The 10,822-nt window shown below is 31.9% G+C and overlaps 2 protein-coding genes across 2 annotated transcripts; both read right to left on the reverse strand.

Annotated features, from left to right (window-relative positions):
- Nucleotides 1-1,833: 1,833 nt before the first annotated feature.
- MTO3 (S-adenosylmethionine synthetase family protein) lies at nucleotides 1,834-4,196 on the reverse strand. Its single transcript, XM_020371480.3, has 3 exons — nucleotides 4,124-4,196; nucleotides 3,824-3,965; nucleotides 1,834-3,219 (listed from the first exon to the last, which is right to left on the reverse strand). The coding sequence occupies exons 1-3, from the start codon at nucleotides 4,179-4,181 to the stop codon at nucleotides 2,034-2,036; spliced, it is 1,386 nt and encodes a 461-aa protein (XP_020227069.2). The 5' UTR covers nucleotides 4,182-4,196; the 3' UTR covers nucleotides 1,834-2,033.
- Nucleotides 4,197-7,121: 2,925 nt separating this feature from the next.
- On the reverse strand, nucleotides 7,122-9,800 carry LOC109809881 (TRAF-like family protein). Its single transcript, XM_020373297.3, has 6 exons — nucleotides 9,660-9,800; nucleotides 9,090-9,219; nucleotides 8,690-8,859; nucleotides 8,237-8,528; nucleotides 7,710-7,876; nucleotides 7,122-7,417 (listed from the first exon to the last, which is right to left on the reverse strand). The coding sequence occupies exons 1-6, from the start codon at nucleotides 9,673-9,675 to the stop codon at nucleotides 7,260-7,262; spliced, it is 933 nt and encodes a 310-aa protein (XP_020228886.1). The 5' UTR covers nucleotides 9,676-9,800; the 3' UTR covers nucleotides 7,122-7,259.
- Between the last annotated feature and the right edge of the window lie 1,022 nt (nucleotides 9,801-10,822).

Genomic DNA, 10,822 nt, shown 5'->3' on the forward strand with positions numbered 1-10,822 from the left:
GTTAGACTTTGAATACGACAAGTGAGAAATACAAATTGGTGTTGTATTTGTCCCTGTTTAAAGTGTCGATCCATCTTAAATAAGAATAGTATAATAAAAGTGAGATACGAATATTGGTGTTGTAGTTGGTCCCTTTTTGGCTTTTGCAGCTTCCGGCAACATAGAAATGTAGTGCATTGTAACCTTGATAAAGATACCTCAACCAACACCTATTATGGATCTCTTGTCTTGGCATCTTTTATAATTCGCTTTCGTGGTTCTCAATTCAATTGGTATAGTATTATTCACTTATCCTTTGGGAGGTGCCTAGTACTATCAATGCTAATCATGCTATTAGTATCTAATCAATAATAAGAATTGGAAGGATAAATAAATCACATGGAATGCCAAGATTCATTCGCTTTGGGATAAGAGATGTAAAATTTGCATTTGTCTTATCCTTGCCTTACAAAACAGGAATGACCCACTTCAGCAGGTATATTTCATAGGGCCATATGATAGTATCACACTTTGTTTTATTTTATATATTTTGCTTAAATGGGTTCATAAACTTTTTAGAAAGGCCTTTCTTTCTTTCTTTTGGACAAACAAAAGAAAAAGATTCATATATTTGAGAGAGAAATTAAAATTATTACTCACTGAACCCTAAAACAGTACTTAACCGGATTCAATGAGATTGGTCCATGAAGCAAGCTAACGGGCCAAAAATTTAAGCACTTTGCATCTAGTGTGTTTAATTTGCTAGTTAACGGATAATAAAAAAAATGTACAACACTTAAAATTCTTTAATACGTAATATATTAAAAATAAAAAGGATTAATAAAATTATTTAAAATATAAAAAAAAAAATGTAATTCTGGATAAGTTTCTAAACTCCATTACATAAAATTACATAGCCTGTTAAATGTAAGATGAACCATAAAAAAGAAGTGCACATGACAAACAATTTTGCTTTCAACATAACACGAAGGCAGAATTATCTGGATTGTTATTTGAGTTGCTTGGATATAAGGATGTTTTGTGGGTTGTGGGCATCGAATCCCTCTTATGCGATTTTGTTAGTGAAGTCTTCTTGTAATATATAGTAAGCCTTGGTACAACATTACACTATAATAGTCACCTTCAAAAAAAAAAAGGAAAAAAAAACTATTATAGTCTCCTTATAATAGTAGGCATTGGTACAAATATGATGCGGAGTGCAGATTTTTGTAATCTTTCCTTTCTTTTATTTACTTTCATTTAAAAAAAATTATACATGACATCTCCAAATATTTGCTCACAAGAAATCTTATTTGCACATTTCGCCCACTTTCCTCCTATAACATGAGAGCATGAATTGAACACCTTTTTAACCATCGATACTTACATTTTGTGATGACAATCTTTCCAAATTTCAAAAATTTTAACAAAAACGCATAAAATTGTATGCATTACTATATTTGCACATAGTTCAAACTACTTTTCTCAGCTCCAATGGTGATGAGTAGGTAAACGAAAACCAACAACAATTAAGTATGTAAAAAATGTTGGAGTAGCTTTGTTTAAGAAAAACCGGAAATAAAATATGATTTCCTTAGTTGTGAGTGTCACTAATTTTTAACCAAGAAAACAGCATCTCACAGGACCTGCACTACTCAACGGTTAACAACGTTGTTTGGCAGTTATTTAATCTACCCAACACCATACTTGACTAGTTTACCATTTATCTTCTATCCAAATTGCAGCTCTTTTTCTTTTTCTTTTTTTAAATTGGGAGCACCAAGTATTTAAAATGCATGTGAGTTCATCGAAAGAAGCATTGCAATGAAAACATTTGAATTGAATACTATGATATCAAGGCATGCATTGGTGTTATGCATACAAACTGAGACCACGTTATTTTACTCGATCATGTAATAAAAAATTACAAATGTAAAAGAACATAGAAGAAACAAAATAGTAAGAGGGGGTGAGAAACACACAGAACAAGAGACGAGGACAGTGTTGATCGAATATTTAGACAGATAAGGGCAAGCTCAAAAAACTCAAATTTCTTATGCCTTCTCCCACTTGAGAGTCTTGACCACTTCCCAAGTGAAGTCAGGGTCCTCTCTGCCAAAGTGTCCATAAGCAGCAGTCTTCAAGAACCTGTTGTTGCCACCCCTCTTGAGATCAAGGTTGATAGAAATCATCCCAGGCCTGAAATCAAAATTCTCCTTCACAATGCTGAGAATCTCCTTATCAGGAATCTTCCCAGTGCCATAAGTATCAACAAACACAGACAAAGGCTCAGGCACCCCAATAGCATAAGAAACTTGCACAATGCACCTCCTTGCAAGTCCACTGGCCACAATGCTCTTAGCAGCTTGCCTCACAATGTAGGCCCCACTCCTATCAACCTTGGTAGGGTCCTTCCCAGAGAAGGCACCACCACCATGAGCACCCCAACCACCATAGGTATCAATAATAATCTTCCTCCCAGTGAGACCAGCATCACCGTGGGGCCCACCAATCACAAAACGCCCAGAAGGGTTCAAGTGGAAGATGGTCTTCTCATCAAGGTACTTCTCAGGGATCACAGGCTTGATCACGTGCTCCTTCAGATCAGAAGCAATTTCATCGTTCGTCACAGTCTCATCATGTTGAGTTGAAATCAACACGGTGTGGACACGAACAGGAACCATTGCACCCTTGTCATTGTAATACTCAACAGTCACTTGGGTCTTCCCATCAGGTCTCAGCCAAGGGCATGTCCCATTCTTCCGAACCTCGGTGAGTTTGGCACCGAGTTTGGTCGCCAGGACGTGACTCAGTGGCATCAATTCCGGGGTTTCATCGGTGGCGTAGCCGAACATGTGACCCTGGTCGCCGGCGCCGATTTCCTCAGGGCGTTTGGTGAGGTGGCCGTGCACGCCTTGAGCGATGTCGGGGCTCTGCTGCTCGATGTTCACGAGGACTTTGCAGTTGTCGGCGTCGAGTCCCACATCGTCTGAGACGAAGCCGATTTTCCTGCAGGTGTCGCGCACGATCTTCTCGTAGTCAACGTTGGCCTTGGTTGTGATCTCTCCGAAGACCATGACAAGGTTGGTCTTGGTGCATGTTTCACATGCGACCTTGCTGTCTGAGTCCTGTTCAAGACACGCGTCGAGGACAGCGTCGGAGATTTGGTCGCAGAGCTTGTCGGGGTGTCCCTCGTTCACAGACTCGGAGGTGTATAGGAAAGTCTCTGCCATCTTTAAACTGCACAACAAGCATGGAATAAGTACCAAAAATATAAAGAGGAATCGTAGTATAGTTACTATAAGACTCTTTTTCTAATCTAAGAGTAATTTTTATTAAATATTTTTTTTACTAGGTGCCACGTTTACAAAAGAGAGCAAAACACATGCATAAGATTCGGATAAAAAAGTAAAACAAATAAAGTGCCATTCTTTAACCATAGAGACAAAGCATGTAACAAAGAGGGCTTGGGTATAGGTGAAGGGACTATTCTTCCACCACAACTCCAAAATTTACTAAAACCCTCTGATAATTACAGAACCCCATCTCAGTGCAAGGTCAGGGTATAATGAGGAATCCGAAATCCCACAAAAAAGTAAATTTTTTTTTTTTCAGAAAGAAATGGCAATATGATACGATTTCGACTAGATCTGAAAGGCTAAAGTGTATTTCGCAGCATATAAAGAAACAGAGTAGATTTAACATTCTTGTAAAACGTTTGGGGGAAACAAAGACAACCCAATTGAGGAAAAACAAAAGCAAAGTGACCCAGAGAGCAAGATCCGAAATTGAACTACGGAATGAACGATATGAGAAGAATCAGAAGGTTGGGAGAGAAGGGTACCTTAAAAGGTGGAAGAGCAGAGAGAGGTATGAAGGAGGAGTGGTGGTTGAGTGGGGCAAGTCTGAAGCGATGCGAGTTGAAATGTGAGCATGGAGTTGGGATTTATAGGGGAAATGGGTTAGATTTGATGACGGAAAGGCCCCTAAGAAACAAGATTAGAAAATGGGTTAGATTCATCGATTTGCATGTGCATTTGAATGGACGGGTGAGATTGGGGAGTGAGAATGAATCTGAAGCGTTGAGTGGATGTGAGAGAAGTGGTTGAGTTGAGTTGAGTTAGTGTAAAAGGGCCAGCCTTACCAATACCAACCTCAGCATTCGGGGTTGGCCAACTCTGATTTTGACTTGCATGCTGCATGCCGTTCCATTTCTTGGACACCTTCTTATTTGTCTTTGCTTTTGACTCTCATTCTCTCTCTCAATCCCTTCTAGAGTTCTAGTATTAATGCTTTTAATTGCATGTATTAAATGAACAATGATGCTATGTAAACAAATACAATTACTAATCTGGCTCGCAAAGCTGATCGGGATAAAATTTGGGTATCCCTTCTTGTTTCTGGCGGGTTTGGGTTTCCCCGCCCTGTCACCACCCTGCCTCCACTTCCACTCTTTTTCTTTTCTTTTTTCTTTTAAATAAATATAAATAAATTTTTTAAAAAATAAAAGAAAAATAAAATAATATAAATTTTTATATATAAATATTTTTAATTTTAGTTTATATATATATATATAAATAACTTTTTAAATTATATTATTAAGCGGGGTAGGGACGAGGTCGGGAGTGGGGCGAGTATTAATATCCTGTCCCCACCCTGCCCCCGATTTTATCAATCGGAGAAAACCCGAACTCGAACCTGATAAACACGAGTTTTCCCTGTCTAAATTGAGGCGAGTATCCACGGGCGGGTTAGATTGTCATGCCTACTCGCAAGAAAAATATTCATACTTTATGGATGGTTAATTTATAAATGTTTTTACTAGGACTTTTCATCTCTTAAGGAATGCTGAATGAGTTCTTAATGTTTTTTACAGATAATATTTTATCTTAAATATATGGTTAGTGATAAATTATTAAAAATATTATCCATGCATTAGAAAAACATTTGTTAGAAAATATTGATTTTTTAATTAAATCTCAATACTTTAAAAGATTAATCCTTAATTTTTGACAAAAAATACTCATAAAATGAATCAGTTTTATAATCAATCTAACTCTCCACAAGTTCAAGTTAGAGTGAGTTAATTTTTTTTATACCAATCTTAACTCACTTAACCTATAAGTCAAATAAATTTGAGTTAAATTGACTCACATAATCCACCAAAAATTAAAACATAATAAAATTGTTATATCCCAATAATTAAAAAATATATATATCATTTGAAAGACACTTTATTTTTTATTTGTTTTTGAATTAATAAATGACTTTGTATAAATTTTTTGATATATATATTGATATTTAGTTTTTTAAAAAAATAATGAATTAATTTTTAATCTATGATAGATCAAGTCAAATTGTCATTTTCTTGATTTCTTAAAAAATGGATTAGATTGGGTTAAACCCATTTAGAATGTCAACTTGTAATAAATTAAATTAACTTATTTTAATTGTTTTAGATATTTATGTTTAGGAGAAAAAATAGTGTGTAGAGTAGTATTAAAAATTAGAAGAAAAAAATTAACTATATATTAAAAATTTCTTAATTTCTTTAATTGAACATTTAAAAAAAAGTGCGTAGAATTTCAGATATCGAAACGTTGAATTCAACATAGAATTGTTTTGCTAGATAACAAACAGAGTCACCCCGTTTTATTTTCCTCTTATATTTCCATTTCGTGGAACATTCAAAAATTGAGTGATAGCTGATAAATGGAAGAGGTACGTAGGAGATTTTGAAAGGGATGACGTGGTTGAAAAACAAATACCCACCAATTCTGACCATTGTTTAGTCCATGTGTAAACAATGGGTAGGTGAATCATGGTACCACATCCAGCATCATAGTTATTAAAAGCGATACGAACTATTATTTTTTTATAAAGATATTTTTAAAATCTCCGGCACTTTTATATTACCAACAAATCGCATTTGTGTGCACCAGAACGAAATGATATCACGCTGAAACACTCGTTCAAGAGTAATCTTGGGTTTAGTAGAGAAGAAAGAAATACGACAAAAATAAAATATAAAAAAAAGAGTAAAAATTTAATTATTTAATTAAAAAATAAGTAATAAATAAATAAAAGAATAATATATATAAGAAGAAAGAAAAAAAAAAAAAAAGTTCACCACTTTTTAATTTATTACCTCCTTATTTCCTTAACTTATTTATTTTATGATATTTTTACTCTTTCCTTGTTTGTCACAGTGGGAGCAACGCAATAATTAAACGATTTCTGTCCCTTTTTGCTTACTTTTCCATTTCCATTGGAGCTTGTAATAATTCAAACGGGAATTCTTCTAAAATAATATATATATATATATATATATATATATATATATATATATATACCACTTTCTTTAAAATTAATTTAATAATTCATATTTTATATTAAATTATTTTAATTATTAAATTAAATTTTCTTAATACATAACAAAGTTTAGGTTAATAATTTTATCATTAAAATTTAATTTAAAATAAAAATTATTAAAAAATTTCAAAAATAAGTCTAATTAAATTTATTTTATTAAATAAATGTATCTATATATTATTATATTACTTCGGCACTGCATGGTTGTTGGACGATTTTGATTTGGAGCATATGAACGACAAAAGGAGTTGGAAAACATCATAGTCAAATACCCAAATCTTTGTAAGACTTTTTGGTTTAGATTAACTTTTTTTAATTTTAATTCCACTTTGAAAAGTGAGACCCCACAGATGCTTGACTTTTCAACATTCTATGCTGAATGTTTGAATTGGAACCAATGCATATACAACTTTCGTAAGAAACTCTTGAGCTATCTCGTGACTACTGTGTTTTCATGCATTGAGGAATATTCAAGAACAGACCTACCTGAATTGGACAAGAAAAATACTACTCCTAAACGCTATACATGTTCTGTCAAAAATTCTAATTTGCATTAACATCCTTATTATTTGGTGTTTGGTGAATGATGCTGGTTATTATATATGTAATGCTTTTAATGTGTAGTTCAATTGTCAATTTTTGAATCATCTAAAGATAAACCATTTTTTTCAGTGTTGACTTTTTTCTTCTCTACTTTCTCCATTCTATAAGCATACATCTACTCTCATGTGTAAACAATGATTTGTAGTACTTTAACTAAAATATAGAAATTAAGGTTAAAAGAGTCGCTTTTTTTTTTTCATGTTAGAAAGTAGAAGACTTTTGATGTCAGTGTCCATTTTGAATATGGATATACACATAATTGAAAACTATTACATCCACAGAAAGCACTCATCAATAACATAATCTCAGGGCAAATCATCAACTACCCCAAGAACTATAACCTCTGCCTCTGCAAAGCAGGTGTCCTTCACCACATAACCCAAGTTTTGATTGGTGAAATTATTGATAGGCATAAATCTGGATGCACCATTTTCGTGGGTTGAGGCACTAAACCAGTAGTTAGCTACAGGAAAAGGAGGTTGTCAGTTATTGAACTTAATACATGCTTTTGATTGCTTAGACTTGAGAAGAATATTTTCCATAATGTTAATTATTCATTCAATGATTTTTTTTAAGAAAATAAATTTGAACATAATTCAATTTTATAAAACCATACTGTCATATGAGAATTATTTCATATCTATATACACTATTATGATATTATATTATTATCGATACGAGATTTTCGATACATTTTTTTTAAACAATGGTGTTTATTTTGAGGAATTACAACTCAAAAAATTATCAAATTGTACCTTTTCCAAAGTGATGCTTGGCTTGCTTTTGGTCTAGTATGCGTAATATTATCTGTGCATATATTTTGGAACCAGGAGAAAGGGCTGAAGGGTCAGCTAAGGCTAGGTACAGAGAAAGATAATTTCCCATTTCAACATCTTTTCCCTTGGGATATAGTTTTATCTTCCTGCCAAAAAACAACATAATGACAAATTAGGAAATAGTTAAGATGTCTGTCATTTGCTCTCGGTTTTAAAGAAAAACTTCAAGTTAGGTTCAAGTAAATGCACATAGGATGCAAAGATCCTTGAATTAATCTTATTAAAGTTTTCTTCAACTATGAGCATGTATGGATTTACATCAATTTTAGTTGGATATGAATTAGTGAAAACAACAATCAGTTACTTTTGCATCAATTTTTATGTTACTCTTACTTAAAGATGGATCATAGATGAGAAACCAAACATGCATTATATATTATCATTGATTTCATGATTAGTGATATAATAAAAAATAGTGTGTATAAACAAGGGTTAATCATTTGTACCACTTGTAGTTTCCAGCATTGAATGGTTTAGAATCATAGCATTCTGAATCCAACTTTGAAAGGTTGTCAAACACATAGAGGTGCTTGTATGTAATGATTTCCTTCATCATTACCAAACATTCTCCTCTGCCTGTGCTTCTTTCTTTGCAAACAAAGACTTCTGCTCCAAAAGCACACGTGTCATCCACCAGATAACCTTTAGAGGCAAGGTTGAAATCTTTCAGAGGAAGAAATTGATCAAATCCCCATTCAACCTTCATTTTGTGAAATCTCCTTTCCTTTCTCACAGTATCTATTAAATGCAGTGTCCCAAAAATGGTAAGAAAACTGAACTATCAGCATAAAATCTTTTTTCAAATATAGGAAAGTAAAACAATATTTAAGTAAACAAATAATTTTCCGTGGGAAAAGTAAATGTATTCAAAGATAAGATAAAAAAGTTAAAATAGATACCTTGGACAACTAGGTAGTTGTCGTTTTTTTGATCATACAAAAAGAATCGAAAATAGACATAGATTTCCCAACCATGATGAAGGGAACTTGTGTCGTCCAACAACAAGTAAAGTGAAATATGGTCCATTACATTCCTCCTCTTGTTTCCATTAGGGTACAGAGCTAACTTCCTACGAATTGTAAGCATGTTCACTGGTTAATTACTATGAATATATAAACTAAAAGTGTTTTTGAAAATTGTTTTATTAAAAATAAAGATTATTTTCGGTATAAAAAAAATTCTGAAAACTGTATATAAAACTTAATCATTGATCTAGTTATCCAAGGAAACTGTTGCGGAAGCAAGAATTGTAAAAGTAACCAATATCATTATGTTCACATAGAACATATAAATGTATACCATTTGTAGCCTCCAGCTTCAAAATTCCCTGATTCATATCTCTCTATAGAATTCTTCGCAAGGAGTGAAAATGATTGTACTTTCACTACGTAATGAGCTGGTGGTGCATCTACTATAGATCGTGTAATGTCTGCAATATTATTTGTGAATGACATATAATAAGCAAATATATATATATATACAAATAATTTTGTGGGACGCATATGTGCTTGCCGCAAGTTAACTTTTCATGAAAAATGAAATTATTATTCTGTTTATAAACATATTATTGAAATTATGTTTGTTTAGTTTTTCAAGCCATTTTGGGCATAATGAAAGACTTTTCAATAACTATAGTTGATTTTAAAAAAAAAGCAATAGGCGACAAGTAAAACGTATTATGCAAATAGAAAGTTTAATCCAAAATTCATCCCTGCCCAATAAATCATAATGATAACCAGGTTTGTCCATTTGCATCTGGCATAAATGCCAAAATAATAGTTAGACGCATATACGTGCCAAATTATATAATAATTATGCAGACAAACATGAAAACATTTCAAGAGATGGTACACATTAAAGGGGACAAACCATCTTGACTGCCCATGGTTGGATATAAGCTATGGCGATGAGATCATAAATATCCGCAACTATTTCATTTCATCACTTTGAGAATATCTATGTTATTTATATTGTGTTTCATTATCCTTTCCTTGAAGAAAGTTGTTATTAGTTCAAGGAAGTTGGCATATATTCTCTGCTTTTAGCATGACCAAAAGGCAAAGAGGTTTTCTATGAACTTTTTAAGGATTTATGTAGTATATTATTTGTCAAAAAGGATTGATTTCAAGCTTAGGGATATTCTTTGCTTCAAATTTAATATGAGGAATTATATATCTTGTAGAATCATATGACTTTTCCTATTAGAAATACTTCCCCAAGCTCGTGCTTCTAGTCTTTAATCTAAGAGATTTTTAGGGAAAAAAATAATATAGTCAAAAAAAGCATGCATATGTTAATTAAGAATAAGATAAATATTTAATATGTGATTTTAATATCTCAATTTTTAATTTACAATTTTAGTCTTCAATTTTATAAAGTTTGTAGTTCTAGTCTAATTGTTAAATTTTTTTTGTCGGTATAATAGTTAAATTTTCATCTGTTTTAAAATTATAATGTAGACCGCGACTTAATTATACTAAAATTTATATTTATAATTAATATGTTTATGGAACTAATTCATTATTAGTTTAGATAATGTATTTTTATTATGTTAAAATTTATATTTATAATTATTTTTCTCCTCATTTATTGACAAAGTACATATTATAATAGTATATAATTTTTTTAAAAATGTTTTTTTTTTTACTTATGTTTTTGTTATTAATATGTGACGGTTACCATTTAATAATATTTAGTTTAAATTTTACTCTTAATCATTATTCTTATCCTAAAAGCAATAAGAGGAACTAAAAATAGGTAAAAATAACGATCAAAAACAATTTAATTTAACCTAAATGTTACTCCCCTGCTTTTTTATACATTTAAATTAAATGTGTTGTTAGATGATTTTTATAAAAACTAATCTATATAATGTATTAATTGTTTTTTTTACAAAAAAATAACCTTAAAAAAAGTGATTTTCCTAATTTAATTTTTGAGCAATTTTCTTAATTTAATTAGTAGTCGATAGAAATGGAATCTCATTAATATTAATGCAACTTTAAAAAATGTAAATTTAAAAGACGATATTT

The sequence above is a fragment of the Cajanus cajan genome, chromosome 5 (assembly GCF_000230855.2).
Source record: "Cajanus cajan strain Asha chromosome 5, NIPB_CcT2T_4, whole genome shotgun sequence".
NCBI lineage: Eukaryota > Viridiplantae > Streptophyta > Magnoliopsida > Fabales > Fabaceae > Cajanus > Cajanus cajan.